General features: G+C 42.4%; 1 protein-coding gene across 4 annotated transcripts in view; it reads right to left on the bottom strand.

Moving 5' to 3' along the window:
• The window catches only part of LOC146868100 (mucin-5B-like), a 153,382-nt gene that overhangs the window by 97,801 nt on the left and 35,009 nt on the right, over window positions 1–20,572 (bottom strand). For all 4 annotated transcript variants that reach the window (XM_085608932.1, XM_085608931.1, XM_085608930.1 and 1 more), the window contains exon 2: window positions 2,693–2,729. In XM_085608932.1, coding sequence (XP_085465058.1) covers window positions 2,693–2,716 — 24 coding nt within the window. In that variant the 5' untranslated portion in view covers window positions 2,717–2,729. The remainder of the gene's footprint in view (window positions 1–2,692; window positions 2,730–20,572) is intronic.

Genomic DNA, 20,572 nt, shown 5'->3' with positions numbered 1-20,572 from the left:
GATCAAAGATCTATCCCTTAGCCAAACAAAACTTAAGGAGATTATGGGTTTTATTCATGAAAAAGTAATAAATCTGCACCTGTAGATTTACATCTACAATTTGTAACACTCAAACATTTCCAAATGTATGCCTGGAAACCTGAGCTAAGCATAGGTATCCTTGCTTGCTTCTAGGAATGTCATGTGACAATTCCCAAGGGCTCTGGTTTTCCCCAGTATGGAGTCCTCCACAGCTGAGAAGTTTGTGCTGGGTAAATGGAGTCCTCTGTGCAAAGACACGTTTCCTTTTTTTTCTCCACGAGGAAACCATTATTTCCTCTTGACATAAACCCCCTCCAAATGTAGGGTGATCTAGTCCCCTTCCCACCCTTAGAAGGAAGTTACTCCAGCCCTTTGCTGGAGTAAATCTCTGACCATTTCCATGGTGGAAAGGGGACAATTCGCAGTTTGAGAATGCGTATTAATGTATATTTTTGTGGCCGATCCCAAACGTCCATGGTAAACCACTCCCTGAAATGCCTACTTCCCACCCTTGGCAGTCGGACTTACGAGTGCAGACTTATCCATTCTCAGGGCAGAGAAATTCACACTTGTAAATTCCTGTACACTTGCAAGAAATAATTTCTGCTAGGCATAAAAAGGTGCATTTGGTGGTATTAATTGAACTATAAGGCACTATGTTAGCTACAGCTATTGAGACAATAACAATGTAGTAGAAGGAAGCGGTAACAGCATCCAACTAGCTTTGGTAGAATTAATTTTGCCTTACCCATCATCATACCAAGGTAACATTAAGAATGGCCTTATTTAGGGTTTGGCAGACAGGCTACTCCCTTGCAAAAGTGACAGATAATCTGTCTACCTTATTACAAGTGCATTATATAATATGGTACTTATAACAGGCCAGATGGTGAATCCAACACGTTTGTGATGGAGTTACCCATCTTCCAACCTCAAAAGCAATCCTTTGTAATTTCATGCTCTTGGCCTATCTGACTCCTGTATACATTTATTCCCCGTTTGTAATTTGTTTTGTCTCGAATTGCAGTTGGATGTGCCTGCACACTTAGGCACTCGGACTTAAAATACATCAGCAAATGCTTAAACAGTAGCATATACTTACATTAACCGCCTAGAAACACTTATTGCCCTAAGTTGCACTACTAAGGAACCTGCCGTTATTTCCCCATCCTCCCGATCCCTCTTTTCTTATCACCTCTTTTTCCTTTCAACCCTCCTAAAACTGGATTTTCTTAATATCGTCTCTTTATAGTATTGCACAGAAAACAGCTGCTCAATACTTATAGCTGGTTAACAGCAGGTTATTATCGATTGCAATTGCATGTATTTAAATTGCCTCATATGCACAAATAATCTAAGATATAATAACGATAATAGTAATAATAAGATTGTACTTCTGAATATTGAGGCTAAGAATGTCATGGTACAAAAATATAGCAGACAAACTATTGAAGACCAAAATATGGAAAGGAAAGTGCATATAGAGGCAGTATAGATTTGCTATTCTTAGCTCCACATATATGTACCTTGAAGCTATATATATTGTCATGGTATATATATGTGGAGTCTGGCATAAGAAATCTATACTTACTGTTTAACATTTTGGATTCAATATTTTGTCCTTGATATTTGCTTTCATTAAATCAAAAAGTAAAGGAATTGGAAATATGTACCAAAAATGTGAAGGGCGTGGAGCAGAGCAAGGGGAGTAAGGAGATGGGGAACTCACAGGTAGAGGTGTTAAGAGGAGGAAGAGGATAGCAACAGGGTGGGATTGGGCATGTAGGAAAATAAAATGTAAGAAAAACAAGGTCAGATGTGATACGATCTCTGTGATGACAGTGAATAAAAGACTTTGTGAATGACATTCATATTAAAGTGTTCAAGAATATAGGTTCTACACAACCTCCTTCATCAAGTTACTTTTTCACAAAGATAACAGAGTAATTTACTCGTCTCTCCTGGGCTCTTTTTGTAATGTATGTCACGCTAACAAACCACATTAGATCAACACCTAAACCTCTGAAATCAGATATTTTCTTTATTTACTCTTAAAACCCATGAAACAAACCCAATTATTTCCCTAACTTTGTCCACTCGCGTCTCTTCCTTTACTTTCCTCCCCCATTCTTTGTGATTTGGTTGTACATCAGACTATAGACTTTTAATAACACGCTGCCAAAATATCACAGCAAAAATATTGATTACCAAAATATCTAAAGGCAAGTATATATAGGCAAGAATTTGTTTACTAGTCTGATTTCCACATCTACATACATTGAATAGATATATATGTCTATCTTTTAAGTAGAGAGATGTGAAGTAAACCTACACTTAACCTATATAATTTTTTACCTAGTCGATATTTTGGTTGTCAATTTTTGTGCTAAGGTTTTTTTGTTACAGCGATATGTAAAGTTCTGGTGCCCTCCATTGTGATTGTCTCTCTCCACTAGGTAAACATTTATGCCTGTATCCTTCCGCTCAATTCATGCTAATCTACGTTGTTGCATAGTTTTCTAAAATGTGCTATTGCCCATTTTAACTCATTCAATAAATATTTATCAAAGCATTTAGAGTAACTACATTTGCATCACTTTATAATCATATTGCTCTACGGTGCATTGGCATAGAGTGGGGCAGAAATTAAACAAACACATAAATCCCAAACCTGAGTCATATGAAGTCTCATCATCGGGCTTGATTCCCTGTACAAAGACAACCAGAAAAAAGAAAGTGTCAGCAAGAAGATGAAACAAATGAACACTCAGTAGCTGACCCCAACTTTTCGTATAGAAACTTGTCATGACAGAGACTTTGCAAGTTTCTCCAGCACTGCCAATGTGCTTAGACCCTTCCCTGCGAGGACATAATTCAAGAATTCGAACTCAGTCTTTATTTTCAGGGTCAAATGTTTCTCTATAGGGACTGCTTCTAGCTATAAAAAATGAAGTCTCCATACCTGTACAAAGTGGCCCATCACCTCCCACTGAATAAGTCTCTAAGGGAGAGTGAAGAGTACAATCTCCACGCCTAGCATTACACAGAGTCACTCTAGGAGAGGGCAGATTCTTGTGTTAAGTCCACCAAATTGCAATATTCATTAATGAATTAATAACTTTGCAATTGATTCACAAATGACAGAAAGGGAAGTTACACGAGAAGGCTTATGCCTACATTTTGACTTACCTGGAATTTACAAAGCATGCCAGTAATATACTTCAAAAATTGTTTTGGTTGTAGCCTAGGAGGGTTACTCAGTAGTATTACCATTTATATATATGGAAAAAATGTCTACATTTGGAAGTGTCATGTTCAAGTGATTTTCACTTTGTAATTGTTTTTTTTTAAACCCACCAACTCTGGGTGTGTGTCTCCCTCGACTCCGATTCTGAGAACCGTTTCCTCTTGCACTTAATAGAAGTGCAGCTCCGATTATTTTCTTGGTTTTAAACAATCTGCAAAACTTTGGTGAATACCTATAAAACTAGAGTGTTGTGGGTGTTTTCCACCTTTCGCAGATGAGTTCACCCTGGAATGAACCCAAGCATTCTTATGACAGCAAATTTGCTCACCCTATTGTGCTTGCCACACAGCGCATGGTTTTACACGGGGTCCCTTAGGTACCCCCTCTGCCCCCAACCGGAGGCCTCAGGGTGAAGTGGGTCATATACATCTAGGAGGTCATCCCTGTGAAAGTTTTAACCTTCGGACTAATTCAAGTTCAGCTGTCCATGGGACTGCCAAACCTGTGGTGTGTGTCCCAGGACCGCCAGACTGCAGTCGACCCGCCGTATTACAACTACCGTGGTGGGACCGCCACAGGACTGCAGCAACTGCCAGGGATCCCTGATCCTGTGGCAGTGCCGCAGCAGTGTGAGGCTGTAATATGCTAGTGCATATTACAAGTTTCCTCACTGTGACCCCATCATGAAAAGGGTTGTGGTGAAGAAACTAAGAGAGGCCCTACAGAGCCCCCTGTTGCCTCTGTGCAGGGAGGTGCATGCAGGGGGCCACATGGTGTGCCTCCCTGTATTTTTGCACCCCGTATTCCTGCACAGATAGGAAAGCACAACATTGTGTATTTTGTCCGTGCAGGAATGACTTGCAGCGCTCCTACGGCGGTGCCTTTCTGAGGATCTCCTATGAGCCTTAGAAAGGCTCCGTTGTGGGATCGCTGCCACAGGACCGCCCGCCAGGATTACAACTGACGGCCCGCTCCAAGACCACCAAACTCGTGTTGGGTCCCTCAAAGCTGGATATGTTGTTGTGGTGGTCCTGCTAAAGCCACTGGTTTTGGCACCAAAAGCTCTCAACAGGACAACCTTGGATTTCATGGTATCAGCGATTGCTTCAGTGGTTAACTCTACCAGCCAAGGATGTTCATTCCAGCACTGCAGGTGTGAAGAGTGGCATAACTGATTTTAAGCCGGGTTTGGCTCAGGCAGCCTGAAGATCACTTTTATTAAGTTACTTTTCCACTCAAGTTATTTCAAATCTGATTTCATCATTACATCAGATATTGGAAATTAGGTTGGAAATACATTTGAATGACTTTGCTATCATTTTCCCAGGTAGAGATCTAGAATTAGGTATTTTAAATCCCAACTAGGCCTGTGTTATGGAAAATGTTGCTGATCCTACACTATGAAATAGCTTTTAGGGCAGCAGTCACTGTGAGGACACCCCTTTTAAATATCAAGTGTGCTAGATTTGTATATATTAGGCACTCTGCCTTGTGCGGATACGGGGCAGACTTTAGGGGTAACTTATTAATAAATATAAATAGCCTTTCCTACATGGCAAAAACATTTTTCCTTGGCATACATCACTCGGAACCTTTAAAATGCAGTCCAGCTATAGGAAACTGATGGTTCTAACAGCCATATATTTTTGTTATACATATGGGCGGCGTAAATACACACTGTAGCTCACATATGACATTTAAGTCTCTAATGCAATTGGTGAATTTTCTGTACTAATTTCTATGACCTTATGGGAAAGTAAAAAATTTCAATAGGGTGAAACCAATATTGACAATACCATTTGTGGGCAAGAGTACACACAATGTGTGATTCAAAAGCAATGCCACATTTCACAGTGTCCTGATACCAGCAAAAATAGGGTCCAGAAAAAATGCAGAAAAGGCAAATGTGTTGCAGGCCTTAATTACAACACAGTTACAAGGTTGAGTAATATATGTGGGCCAGAGTGCTGTGAACAAAGACGAAGCTTCACACAGATCTCTAGGAACACTGGAGCTTCTGTAACTGGATCAAAATGTTCCAGTTTCTTTTTGAAAGAAAGAAAAAGTCTTTATGTTTTTTTCTGTTTTGTAGGACGGTTATGTCTAAAAAGGATTCAAAAATGGAATTGAGGATCTGAGGCAAAGGCACCAATTCTCCCACTGTTATGTTAGCACTGGTGTACCATATCGGATCAAGCTGTTATAGATCACTAACTGCTGCATTTCTTAAGTATTTAAGTGCAGCAACAGTGAGGGCTTCAAGTCACGGGCAGCAAGATCTTAACAAGCCTACATCAACGTTTTCTAGTGTAAGTACAACATTGTCTGCCTGAGTCTTCATTTTAGAAGTTGCAACACTGGGAGGGCACAAAGTAGGTCAATATTTATGTTAGGCAATTTAAAGAGTAGAAGAATAGAAGAAATGCATTTTAATTGTTTATATGTGTTGGTTTCACTGTTATCTGCCGTAGTTTATGAGCACTTAAAGCAACACCACCACAGCGTTGACCCCAGTTTCCTGGCTCTGAAAATGGAAGTTTCAATCATGCGGATCTTTGACTTTACTTGGTTAAAAAGGGACTTTTCTGCTAAATGTTAGGAAAAGACAGTTTCAAATAAATAGTAAAGTAGAGAATGCCTTTATCGCGGGATGGACTAGTAATGCAGAACACGTGGAACATCCTGTTAGACAGTAGGTCAGTGGGCTCTTTTAAGGGCTCTATGGAAATTGGTGAATAAAGGAATTCTCACCCGTTCTAGCACTGAAAGCGGTCCAGTGGGAGCAGCACACAATTTTTTTTTAAGTAAAATAAATATTTTTCAATTGCTAAGTGTCTAAGTGTTTCAATGGTTAGTCTACGTTCGAAATTTAAGAACTCCTTTTGATGTGAAGCTGAGATAAATGTAGATAGAATATCCAACATATGAGTGCACATCACTCATGGTCTATTTGGTGCACCTGTATCACATCAATAACTCATCAACAGTCATCAAGTTGTCAAAGAAATAACAGAAATATTAATGTTTACAGAGATACGTCGATTTGGCATCATCAGGACATGGCTTTTACACTAAAATTGCTAAGACCGACAAAAACAAAATAATATATCTGCCAGGTAGAACTCATGCCGGCTAATTGTAATGGCCATGTTGATGTGAGTGTTGTCATTTTAGTGTCACATATTGCCTTATTTCCATATTCAAAACTTCCAAAATGGGGTAAAGACATAGGATGGGAAGGTTGTGACAAAACCTAATGGAGACCATACATAAGTAACAATTGACAGGGATCACATTTTCAGTGCCATCTTCAAGTAATTCAGAATTTCTGTGAAGCATCCGAAGTAAGCAGAGCAAGTATATCAGCTTCTCGTAGTCACTTTTTAACAACTACTAACAATTTATGATAATTCTATATTATTACAGATGATGTAAGCCTGACTTTAATTTGTTACTTTTCAGCATATTAATATTCACACTAACTTCTTAATGACTCAGCAGGTTTAGTTTGTGAATTAATGAGAAGTAATAACATTTAACAACGACAAAAGAAAAATAAGTTGTACAATGAAAATAAAACTTTTTCGGTGTGCCTTAACAACCATGTTTGGCTCTGTTATCAGTACACGTCTCAGTGACACAACCCTCCACCTCCATTTGCAGAAAACCATGCGGAACGCTTACAAGGCAAGGCAGCGTATGCCCTTAACTGTCCCATTCCCACATTTCATTGTTCCAGGAGCATAAATATGGCCCTTTTTTACAACTGTGACCAAATAAATCACCTACTGGGTATGTGAAATCTGGTCAAGAATCCCCTTTCAAGGACGTGTGCGCCGCATATGACTTAGCACACACTAAGGGGCCTATTTCGATGTCGGACAGAGGCTTTCCGACAGCTACGGTTTCACTTCTGACCGCCTAATTAGAATCTAGGCGGTCAAAAGTGAAACCGGCCGATCATTCCTACGGGCTCAAGGAGCCCGTCGGCCAATCAAACCGGCACATAATCCCAAAAGGACAGTATTTCTGCCATCGGGATTAGGATGTCGGTTTCCGACAGGCTTTTCATACCGTGCTTTCCGACATTCGGCCTCCGGTTGGGATTTGCACAAACTCCCATTACACTTTAGGGGCTTGTGCTACGGCTTGTTTATGGTAGCAGCATAATCTCCCATAGGGAAATGGGAGTATGCGACCACACCATGTGTGGTCACATTGTAGTTATGCGGTTGGGACTGCTGACCGGAGGTCGGCTGGTCCCAAATCTGCGATGATGATGGATAATTGGGTTCTTAGTGCCTTACAGGCAACCCCTCACAGGCATCTATCTAGGGGGATCACTATTTCCAAGGTGTCTTTTATTGATGCTTTGTGATTAGTGATTTACAAACTGCCCGAATGTGCTGTGCAAAGTACAATTGTTTATGTGAAATATATAAGCATTTTTGGCACCTTGATTGGCTAGTTCTAAAACTGTAGAAACTGATGTTAGCCAGACAGGCTGTTACTAAGTATATTTTATGGCCTGTTGTTTCAACACAATTAAAAACCTACACAGGCTCCCGCCTGCAGCCAGAAGGAAATGTAAATTAGCTTGTATCAGCTATAAGACACTATTCCCCAACAAACCTCTCACGTATCAAAGAACATAAGAAGCCTACATAATCAAGGAGTAGACTGCCAGCATTTCAATGCCCAAAAAAGTGGCCATACAAACCTTTTCCAGAATGCGACAATGCTTTAGAACTCACTTCTAGATGGTTAGAGTCTTTAATTACTTTTCATGCAGACTAAACATTTTCCTTTTAAACTTAAAGCTGAACGATTTTCACTGCTCCTCTCATATATTTAGTTACTGCATGCTTCCATTTGCCAGACACCCTCTACCTCCGCACCCCAATGATACAACCTATTCAGTTCACTGACACAATATTGTGAACATTAATTTAGAGTGACACAAATGTCATGTTAAAAAAATATTGATGGCAAAAATATTGTGGACCCATACTTATAAAGGAAACTACAAACATATTGGGGCCAATTCCGATCCGGGTCGGAAAGCACTCCGACCGAGCCGGATCCGGAGTGTTTTCCGACCGAGCCAGAGTCCTGCAATCCGACCGAGCAAGTACGATGCAGCCATATGCTGCCGGACTTGGTTCAGTCGGACTCCCATAGAAGTCAATGGGAGCCGGTCGTACGATGTGTACATGGGCTCTCATTGACTGAATGGGTACGTCTCGCGCAAGGGCGCCCCCTACAGTGGGTACGCGTTGGTGTCATCTGCACCGCACATGCCTGTGTTGGGGGGACCCTTGGGTCTCCCCTTGCATCCGAGTCATAGGGCTGCGAGTGACAGGGGGTCCGACGCGGACCCCCAAAGGCAACCACCCGGACGATTTGCGAGCCGGACACTCTGGCTCGCACAGGCTGTCCGACGCGTGCATCGTACTGGCTCGGTCGGGAATCGCATCCATTGCATGCCGCGGTTAGCTTGCGACCGAGGCGTACGGAGCGGTTCGGACCCGGAAGCGACTCGGTCGGTGAATTTCATGTAGCTCACATCGTACTTGCTCGCTCGTACAGCTGTACGAGTCGGGCGGAAAACACGCGTACGGCTTGTAGTTTTTCCGGCCGGATCGCATTCAGTGCACTTCCGACCCGGATCGGAATCGGCCCCATTGTGTCAAAAATATTGTTGACTAGAATATCAGTCAGACACAGGTAAAAATATCGGTTTTTAAAAAGAAGTATCACCTTTAAAATAATGTTTTTAAAGAATTTTATTATTTAAAAGTAATGTCATGTTTAATTAATACATGTAATTATTTTATTTAATGTTTATATATGGTTTTATATATATATATATAAAACATGTTATATATGTATCACATGTATTTATATATTTATCTATAACATGTATATGTTATGGACATAGATACATATATTATATATTTATTTTGGGCTATTGTGAGTTTCGGTGTGAGTAGGGGAGGCTCATCCCCAATTGCAAACATAGCATCCGGAGTGTGGGAAGCGCATTTTGGAGCACTATATGGTGATTCGGGAGAAGATACCACACTCCCTTCTAATCCCGATTTACTTTTCGAGCATAGACCGGTGAGTGGGACTGACTCGGCCTTTGGTGAAACCACGATCCGCTCTCTGTTTGCCGTCTCTGAGCCCCAGCAGGAGTATTGATTGCTGGGGTTTTCGAACGGCGGACGGAGTGAGGACTCCCTGGTGGATGGGGGCGAGTTTCACTTGGATCAGTCGGAGGTCATTACCCTCAAGGAAGTAGAGTCTGCAATAGCAAGGCTACTGTGAGAAAGTGGCTCTGTATATACTGTTCCCTAATAGGTACAGGGTGTACAGAGTCCACAGTCCCCCAGAGGCTGATAGAGGTCAAAGTCAGGTATGACCTTACTCTCAAAAGTGGTAGCTTGGTCGAGCAGTAAGGCAGTACCAGAGGACAGTGTAAAGCATTTATTGTACACACTCAGTCAGCAAATGGTTTCACACACTCAATAACTGAACTCTAGGCCAATGGTTTATATATATAAAATATATGCTTGTTTTATTTTTAGAACCACAAAGGGGATAAAAATATACTTTCTCAGAATGAGAGGTTGAATATCAATACTTTTGTCTTAAGCAATAAATTTATATAAACAGTCACAGTTGGTTGCAATAAACAATCCTATTTCCTAAACATAACAATGCATTGAGCTCAATGGTAAATTCAGGTTATTTGTAATTAATTACTTTTCAGATTACTTTTGGAATTCCAGGTCTGGCTCCTAGATCCAGCCTTGGGTCAGTATTCAGAATCAAGTGATGAAAGTCGACTTAATAACTGTAATGATTTTTAAATAATATTTAGCTATTTCAAAAGTTAGCACTTAGAAAATATTTCAAAGAAAACATTCAATGGATCTCTATGGCAAGAAATTCAAATTGCAGGTAGAGTACTTTATCGTTACTTTAGTAATCCAGGACTGGGTACCTAGACCCAGGACTGGGGTCCTTATCAAAAACAGGTAAGTAATTTCGTTTGCAGAAATGGTACGATTTTAAAAGAATATTTCAAATTTGCAAAAATAGACACTTAGAAGAAATTTCACAGAAAAGCAGACAATGGTTTCCTATGGGAGAAAAATGAGTTAGAGGTAAGTATAGTTGTGAACACTTTTCAGGGTCAGGGCTGGGCACCAAGATCCAGCACTGGAGGCTCACCTAGGAGCAGGTGAGTAAATTCGTTTTTGTCACTTGGCTGATTTTTGGTGAATTTTTGCAGTTTTGAAAAGTTCACACTTAGAAGATTTTTGAAGAAAAAGCCAGTCAATGTTACCCTATGAGGAAAATGAAGTTAGCGGTTTAAGGGTAAGTACTCGACTGGCAGAGTTGAAATTCCGGGCATGGACTCAGGGGTCCCCCAGTGTCAGGTAGGTACAGTTGGTTCACCCTCAGCGGTGTCAGGACGGCCGGGTGCAGAGAGAGTTAGGCCCAATGTTATCCTATGAGGGATAGGGGGGCCTTGGTTGGTGGCTGCTGTCTGGCAAGCCACGCGGCTGTGGGAGCTGGGCTCCTGGTCACTTACTCAGGACAAGTGGGGAAGTAGGTTAGTGTAGAGAGGGCACTGCCAGGGCCACTCGGGCGGCTGGGTGCAGGGTGCTTTTGAGCCTTCGGGCGCTCAATGGAAATCAATGGGAATGTTCCGGTTTGGAAAAAGGCTGCAGGCTCGGGGACGAGGATGCTTCAGGTGCCACCACCACTTCGAGAGGTAAGTTGGGTAGTTGTAGGTTAGGTGGGTACCCCGGGATTGGGCACAGGGGGCCGCAGGGCGCCGGGTGCAGGGGTGCCTTTTGATGTCGGAAATCTTACCCTCTGGTTGATCGCGGTTGGGGTGGCACTCTGTTCTGAGGCTGCAGGCTTCTTCCGGAATGTCGAGGGGGGTCCTTGGGTGCCGGACTCGGGGTCACAGTCGCCGTGGGGTCGTCCTCAGGGTCTTTGTCCACTCCGGCACTGGCCAGGCTTGGCTGGTGCAGAGTGTGTTGGGTCCGCGGTTCCGGGCTGCTGCCCAGGGTTAAAAATAGGTTTCTTGAGTAGAGCCTCTACTCATGGGAGACCCAGGGGCTTAGAGCCAACAGGTAGCCAGGTCCTCCGGGGTTGGTGAGGTTGCTGGCCACGAGAGATGCCGCGCTGGTGCAGGTTCGAGAGTCGACAGGCCGGTAGGGCTGGGGCCAAAGCAGTTGGTGTCTTCTTCTCTTTTTAGCAGCTGCAGGGCAGGTCCTTGTTCTTCTTGCTCTTCTTGTAGTTTTCTATCTGAAATCTGTCGAAGGAAGGTTCAGGGTGCCCCTAAATACTAGATTTAGGGGCGTTACAGGTAGGTGAAGGCCAGGGACCAATGGTTCCTTGTCCTGGGGTGGGTACACCCCCTATCCTGCCTCTCTCCTGTGGGAGGGGGGCAGTAGCCTAATCCTGATAGGGTAGGGCCCCCCATCCTCAAGATGGCGATAGCCCGGAGATGTGCTTCACCTCGCCTCCCCCACCTGAGGGGTGGGGTGGGCAGGCTGGCACATTCCTTGTCCTTGTATGGGGTTTCCGGCCAAGCTTCCCTCCAGAGTGGGGGGTTGCAGAGGCCTGGGGAATCTCCAAGAGGCGGCATGCCTTTGAAGCTTCCCTTGGCTCATCCTGGGGGAGGAGATTTATCACCTCACCCAGGACGTGCATTGTTGCAGGCCCGGGAGAGCAGGGGCTCTCCCACCCAGGGGTCCAGCAACGTGTCTGCTGTGTGGCAGCCTGGGCAGCCTCAGAGCAGACGTGGATTGCAGGTTAGCTGTAAGGGGGCATCTCTAGGATGCCCTCTGGGGTGCTTAGTACATTAAATCCCACACTGGCATCAGTGCGGGTTTAATGTGCTGAGAAGTTTGAGACCAAACTTCCCAGTCTTCAGGGTTGCCATTATGGTGCTGTGGAGCTCGTGTTTGACGAGCTCTCAGCACCATGTACTTGTAAATGGCAGCAGTGTACTTACAGTGCCCAGGAATGGACCTGGGCACTGTAGGGGCACAGGGCTCCTGCTCCTGTGCCCACACCATAGGCATAAGGCACCCAGCCAGAGGGGTGGCTGACATATGCCTTGGCAGTGTAGGTGATGGGCATGGCACACAGAGATGTGTGCCATGTCGACTCTTTGTTTTGTCCTGTGCCCAGACACTCAGCCTGCAAAGGCAGTGTGTGTGTGTAAGGGTACAGGGCCTCTAAGGGTGGCACAAGGAGTGCTGCAGCCCTTAGAGGCCTTCCCTGGTCACAAGGCCCTGGGTACCTAGGGTACCATTTACTAGGGGCTGACATGTGGCCAGGGTTTGTCAATTTGGAGTTTGTATTTTAGGGAAGGAACACAGGCCCTGGGCACCTGATTTGCAGGAGCCCAGGGCACAACAAGGAAAAGTGCATCAGCTTTTAGGCAAAAAAAAGGGGGGGGTTACTGCAACAGAAACCCACTTTCTCACAGCTACTACCTAATAAAGCTCCTGGATTAGATAAGATGCGCGGGGACCTATTTCGGTCCCAACCTAAAATATGGGCACCGTATCTGGTGGTTCTATTTAATTCAATCTTTATGGGGACTGATCCACCAGACACTTGGCTAGGATCGGAGATTGTCCCCATTTTCAAGAAAGGCTGTCCGCTAACCCCAGCAAACTATAGGCCCATTAGCCTTCTAGATACTTCCCAGAAACTAATGGGTAGAATTATTCTAGACAGAATTCAAGGGTGGATGGAAGAAAACGAAATATTGACCACACTACAGGCAGGGTTTAGGCCGGGTATTTCAACTATAGACCAAATGTTTCGGCTGCAGGTCCTATTTTGGAAAACGGTGAGAGTGGAGGGTGGTAGCCTCTACCTCATCTTCGTTGACCTGCATGCCGCCTTCGACCTCGTCCCAAGAGAAAAGTTGTGGAAAGTCTTAGCGGATATGGGTCTTCCACCCGATCTACTGAACATCTTAATTAGACTCCACAATGGTAACTATGCCCAAGTTAGGTGCGGGAGGCATGGCGATCTGACTGCATGTTTTCCAGTCAGGAAGGGTGTACGACAAGGGTGCGTTTTGGCACCAACGTTGTTTAGTCTTTACATCAATGGTCTTGTGGACCATTTAGCCAATGTAATTGACAACGATGCCCCCAGGTTGGCCACCGGCCGAGTGCCCGCTCTGATGTTTTCGGATGACACTTTGTTGTTATCCAAAACATCATCGGGCATTCAGCGTACCCTGGATGGCTTTGCAGCATTTTGCACTGCTTGAGGATTAGAGATAAACTTGGATAAGACCAAGTTTAGGATTTTCAATCCTCCGAAGCAGACCCGCCCAAACCCCATTCTCAACGGTTCCGCGCTTGACAGAGTTAAGACTTTTGTTTACCTTGGGATCAACTTGACGGAGAACTTCGACTGGGATTCTCAAATTTCGAAATCAACGCTCAGGCTGTCCCAAATTATGGGGGGGATTAGTAAAGTCCAGCGAATTTCGGTCTTCAAACCGGCAGCTCCGGTTATAGAAATATATCGATTACAAGCCAGAACGGCCTCATTGTATGGAGCTGAACTCTGGGGCCACAAAAATATATCCAAACTCCTTAGGGCTGAGCAGGGCTTTATAAGAAGCCTCTTGGGTCTGCCGCTAAGTACACCACTCATTCCTTTGCAATTTGATCTGGGGTTGGAATCAATCGAAGACTTAGCAGCTGTACGGCCCATGCTCTATTGGAAAAGACTCTGGTCAGTGCCTGAACTAGCACCATACAGAGAGGAATTCCTAGAGGTTTGGGCTCTTATAAAAAATAAGAATATTGCGTGGTTACACCATATCAAGAATCTCAGCATAAGGATCGGCCGGATTGAGCTCTGGGAGTCCCTGGAGGTGTCCTGTTTAGGGATACGTAAATTGGAACTCACAAGTCAGCTGAGGCAACAGAAACTACTTGCCCTATATCGATCAAGCTCTTTGGGGAGACTTTCCAGAGAGTTCCTCTTAGTAAAAGCCGAACCGCGAGCAGAAGTCTTCCTAGACGTAATCTATCTACCCCTCGCGAGGAAGCTTTATATACAGCTAAGACATGGCAGCTTACCACTCAGAGTATTTACCCATAAATGGGCAAAATCAGAAAATATTGTTTGCCCGGCTTGTAATTATAACCGAGAAGATGTATGCCACGTTATGTTCTTCTGCCCTGCTTATCAATTGATAAGGAAACATTGGTTGATCCCACTATGTAGGAACCTTGGGTTTAGACATTGTATACAGGCATGCAGGATTCTAACATATGATACTCATCCCCCCATTGTTTTTGCTGTCTCCCGTTTTTTACTTGGTATGTGGCGAAGAAGGAAAAGTTTTGGGTAAATATTGTCGTCCTCTATTGATCTTACCACTTGATAACTATACAGTTTAATTTGTTTTTAATAGTATATTAACTTGCTGTTATTTATTGTTTTTACGATTCATGCATTTTGTATGTATTTTATTTGCACTTTTATGGTCTTCGGCCGAAATAAAGTTATCGATTATATATTTAAACATTTCTCAACAATACACCATTGTTTTAAAGATTCTAATTTTGAAAATTAAGTGTACAGTAAACTAACAATTAAACATATATACAACCAATAAAAATATTTAACCTAATTAAAATATTAAAATAAACGCATTAACATCTGTTTTATTTATTTATACTGTACATTAAATTCAGTAATAAAAACAATTTTGCATACATTCGATAATATTGTAATACTGTTTGCACCTTTTCAAAAATAATCAGAAACAACAAAACCAAGTACACATTTATATATAAAATTATTAACTAAGGTAATATAGTCAATGTAAAAACATATTTATAAAAACATTTCTCTAAAAATATTATAAACATTTCTGAACTCAAAATATTAAAAAAGCAAAAACGAAACAAACAATATTTTAAATATTTAAAATCCACTGTAAGCAAAATTAGGTAAAGCGCTGGACTGTAGATGGGTTCGATTTACTATTCCCACTCCAGTCTAAGCAACAGTAGAGAAAGCTTTGGACTTCAGGAGGTATTGGATTTACTATTCCGACTCCAGTCCAAACAACAGTAAGGAAAGCTTTGGACTTTGACGGTGTAAGATGTACTATTCCCAGTCCAGTCTAAGCAACAGTAAGGAAAGCATTGAACTTTGGAGTGGCTAGATTGGCTCCTCCCACTTCAGTCTAAGCAACAGTAGGGAACGCGTTGGACTTTAGAAGGGTAAGAGTTACTATTCCCACTCCAATCTAAGCAACCATAGGAAAAGTGCTGCCCTTCGGAGGGTTTGGATATACAGTTCCCACGCTGGTTAAAGCAACAGCTTAGAAAGTGTTGGTGTCGGAAGGGTTAGATTTGCTATTGCCACTCCAGTCTAAGAAACAGTAGGGAAAGGGTTGGGCTTCAAAAGGATTACATATAAGAATACGAGTCCTAATCATTTACTACAAATATTTCAATACCTATAAGACAAATTAATAAATTGTAGTACATAAAATTTTTTACCCATCTCATATAAAAAACAATTAATATGAAAAGATGTATAACCGTAATACCATCCCACCCAATTCCCCTAAACAACACAGTCTTAAACATGCCTAATAAATATTTAAAAATTTACATACACATAACAAAACACTTAAAAAATTTAACATTTAAAACAAAATGTCATTTACATCATTAATATTCAATTAAATATTTTAATTAACAAAAACTGAGTTAATATTATATTTACATACCCAATACTAAATATGACTTACTGTTACTAATAACATTTAAATATACATTGTAATTAATAAATTGAACAAAAAAACGTATGTTACAATTAAATAATTAACATAATTAACAATCACTTCAATATTTAATTTATAGTAAAATAAAATTTAAATGATTTATTATTTGATTAAGTTCTCGCCTTATTCCCCTACAAACCCAACAACTTACTACTACTCGACAAATAACTAATTACATTAAAAAATACATTATTAAAATGCTCAATCTTACAAACTATATTTAAAATAATCAATAACAATTGCACTAACAACACTAACACCTAAAATGTATATATTAATTAAAAAAGAATACATTCATTATTAAATAATTTGTTTTACAACTATATTAAAGAAAACAATACTAAAAACAACAATTTGCTTGACAATGATATTATATACTAAAAAAATGATATTCTTGCCATCGGTATTATATCCCACAATGTTTTTGTAGACTCTTTTTAACAAAATTTATGTCTTACGATATTTAAACCTCAATATTTTGTCCAAACACCTCCTTATTCACTTCCACAGTGCATAGTTTGCCTTTCCAGTTCTGTCCTCTGTCTTTTGAATCTCATGCTCATCATTTTTAGTGAATCTTTCAAATGTTTCTGAGTCCATTAAATATTGAAAAATACCTACATATTGCTTTATGTACAGCACACTGATACCCACAGGCTGTGAGGGCTTTATAACAATGCCGAAATAAATACACAAACAAATAAATACATAAATACTTATATTGACCACAATTATGGTGGAAGGTTCTTAATTTTCTCTGAAAATATTTATCAGAGTAAAACTGCACCTTCAACACCATATTGACTATTACTATTCAGTCACCAATGTCACAATAGCAATGCTAACAAGTAACTACTGTGTCCAATGTGCTTTTATATGAGTATTCCAAATTAGATCATTCAGCAAGACCTTGAGCTCCACATCGCATGTACAAAAGCAGTCGCCTCTTATTTAATTTTTTTTATTAAATTGCTTAAATCGGGAAAACAAAATGTGTTTGGCTTGTTCTTTGTAAGCGATATAGTTCTGTAGAGAAAGGAGAAGTAGAAAATATGGATTAATTAATTCCCTATTGACGTGTTTGTGGCCACTTCTACTGCATGAAGCTGTTGGTGTGATACATTATGAGAGTGGGACATTTGCCTATTTTAAAAGATTGTTCAAACTTTAGTCCGGGCAACCTCTTTATCTGTAGATCTCAACTGTGAAAACACTTAGAACTCATTGGTATGAGAATAGAGGCCTTATTAAGAGTTTGACGGTTCCACTGTCGGATCACATTAGTGCGCCGACAGGAGGAGTGCCAAGCCAGTTGAGTGCCCGGTTGCCGGATTACGAGTGGGAGGGCATTGCAGCTGCAGTCTAATGTCGGGTCTGGTGGCTCAGTGGACTAATGCGTCCACTGCAGGGGCCTGTGATCGACCAAAATCAAAGGCAGAAAGGGATATTTAAAAGCCGCACTACCTCGTTATACACAAATTGTAAATCAACTATAGGTCTGAGTTAGAAACAATCGCAATGGACCGCACTCCGCTAGCCCCTCCTCCGGGTCGCCCCTAGGGAATCTGGTACATGGAGTTCTTTGGGGTAACACGCAGGTAGGTCAGCAGTGTGCGACCATTTTGGATTAGTTATTTAGTGGCTCTTTGAGCCGGGAAGCCGACGGGCTTAGGTTACGCACCTGCGCTGCTACGAGAGGTACATACCTGATAATGATTTTAGCAGCCTACACAGCAACCCTGCACTCTTTCCTACTCCCTGCTGATGAGAGGCAACAACCTCGAAACACGTGTCCAGGGATGGCACACGCTATTCACACTTGCACTCACGACACGAGCATAGGTGTACTCGCCGACGCTGACTACAGGGACCACAGTTCTTTGGGGTAACACGCAGGTAGGTCAGCAGTGTGCGACCATTTTGGATTAGTTATTTAGTGGCTCTTTGAGCCGGGAAGCCGACGGGCTTAGGTTACGCACCTGCGCTGCTACGAGAGGTACATACCTGATAATGTTTTTAGCAGCCTACACAGCAACCCTGCACTCTTTCCTACTCCCTGCTGACGAGAGGCAACAACCTCGAAACACGTGTCCAGGGATGGCACACGCTATTCACACTTGCACTCACGACACGAGCATAGGTGTACTCGCCGACGCTGACTACAGGGACCACAGTTCTTTGGGGTAACACGCAGGTAGGTCAGCAGTGTGCGACCATTTTGGATTAGTTATTTAGTGGCTCTTTGAGCCGGGAAGCCGACGGACTTAGGTTACGCACCTGCGCTGCTACGAGAGGTACATACCTGATAATGATTTTAGCAGCCTACACAGCAACCCTGCACTCTTTCCTACTCCCTGCTGACGAGAGGCAACAACCTCGAAACACGTGTCCAGGGATGGCACACGCTATTCACACTTGCACTCACGACACGAGCATAGGTGTACTCGCCGACGCTGACTACAGGGACCACATTTCTTTGGGGTAACACGCAGGTAGGTCAGCAGTGTGCGACCATTTTGGATTAGTTATTTAGTGGCTCTTTGAGCCGGGAAGCCGACGGGCTTAGGTTACGCACCTGCGCTGCTACGAGAGGTACATACCTGATAATGATTTTAGCAGCCTACACAGCAACCCTGCACTCTTTCCTACTCCCTGCTGACGAGAGGCAACAACCTCGAAACATGTGTCCAGGGATGGCACACGCTATTCACACTTGCACTCACGACACAAGCATAGGTGTACTCGCCGACGCTGACTACAGGGACCACAGTTCTTTGGGGTAACACGCAGGTAGGTCAGCAGTGTGCGACCATTTTGGATTAGTTATAGGTCTGAGTTGCCCACCTCACTGATCTTCTGCCAAAAGACCACACGATTACAAAACACTTAAAAAAGCACAGAGAGGCAACATAAACATTTCAAAATGCACAAATGCACAATGGATACATCGATCTGGACTCTTCAACTGGTGATAGATTTGATCCTTTAATGGAATATTGGGCCATATGTGATGGAATAGTACACACAGAGTGCAGCCAAAGCGTTTCACCCCGAATTGGGCTTCCTCAGGGCAATCGTCAAATGCTCCAATCTTATGTTGGTCTGAAAAGTACCTGGATCAATACTTCTTTCAAAATGGTGCATATGTTATTCCAAAATTTACAAATATTCTTAACGGAGACCTTTCAGTTTGTCTGCCAACTCAAATAAGAAGCCCGTAGTAAGTCAAAGCCGGGATGTAGTAATTCTCCAATATCAGTAGAGCAATCCAAGTTCAGAATTCTCCTGATCGCTATGATAGGTGATCCACATAGGGTTATTGATTCTCCGAAGTCGTCACCTCATTTCTTTCCCATTAGTAACGCCGTGCCTCCCGACCCGTCGTCACTATCCAAACACAGCGGCGTGTGACCTCATGGTCACAGGTTCAAATCCCGGTGGGTCCACTCAGCCTTTCATCCATCTGAGGTCGATAAAATGAGTACCATTGAGTTGGGTAACAATAAACATCTGTTATTCAGCGCCAAGATACCTCATTGGGGTGAACGTGCGCTTTACAAATACACATGTTATGTTATGTTATAATGGTGATGGTTGGTTAGGCTCATGGGAGACCCTAACATGAAGACTACTGCTTTGACAGCGCCGACTGCACATTCCTGCATGAAGGGGAACTCGTAATATGCTCGGCGGTGCCACAGCGGCACCACCAGCATATTCCAGCTTCTTCTTGACCGCCACAAGATCCGCAGACGCAGCAGTCCTGTGGTGGTCTGCCACCACACTCGTAATATTGCGGCCGGGCCCACAGTGTGGTGGTGGGCAGACCGCCACTGTGAAAATGGCAGTCCTGTGGACATCCATACTCGGAAAAAGGCCCTAAGTCTGCACTTACAGACAATAGCAACCATGAAGGTCAAAACAGTGTCGCAGGGATTTACTACCAGTATTTATGATGTTATGGGGTTTGATCTTAATTAAGGCTCCCTGTTTTCCGTTTTTTACTGATTTTTACTGATAAATACAGACAGAAAACCATTTATTTTCTTGTCTGTATTTATTTTTAAATGTGGATAAAAACGGAAATTGGGTGCTTTTTGAGTGATTGTAAATACACTTTGCTATGACTGCCAGGCCAATAACTGTGTAGATTGATAGTTAAGGGAGTTAAAAAAAAGGAATTTTAGTAAAGAGGCTTAAACAGCAGTAGATATGCACAAGGCTGATACTGAAATGTGCATATTTTCATATAGGTGCATAGATTTATCTTCTGCGGGTGTTCATATCACTGAAACCTGGCAGGCATTCAAGCATGACTGTATATTTATTGGTTAAATAGATGTGGAAATATACCAGTTGCAGCTTTATTTTTCACAAAACCCATATTAAATATGGATAAATACATATAAAGTTAACAAAAAATAAATATGGATAAA

Source organism: Triturus cristatus, chromosome 1_2, assembly GCF_964204655.1.
Source record: "Triturus cristatus chromosome 1_2, aTriCri1.1, whole genome shotgun sequence".
NCBI lineage: Eukaryota > Metazoa > Chordata > Amphibia > Caudata > Salamandridae > Triturus > Triturus cristatus.
Note: the sequence above shows the minus strand (reverse complement) of the source record. Positions and strands in the feature narration are given on the sequence as shown.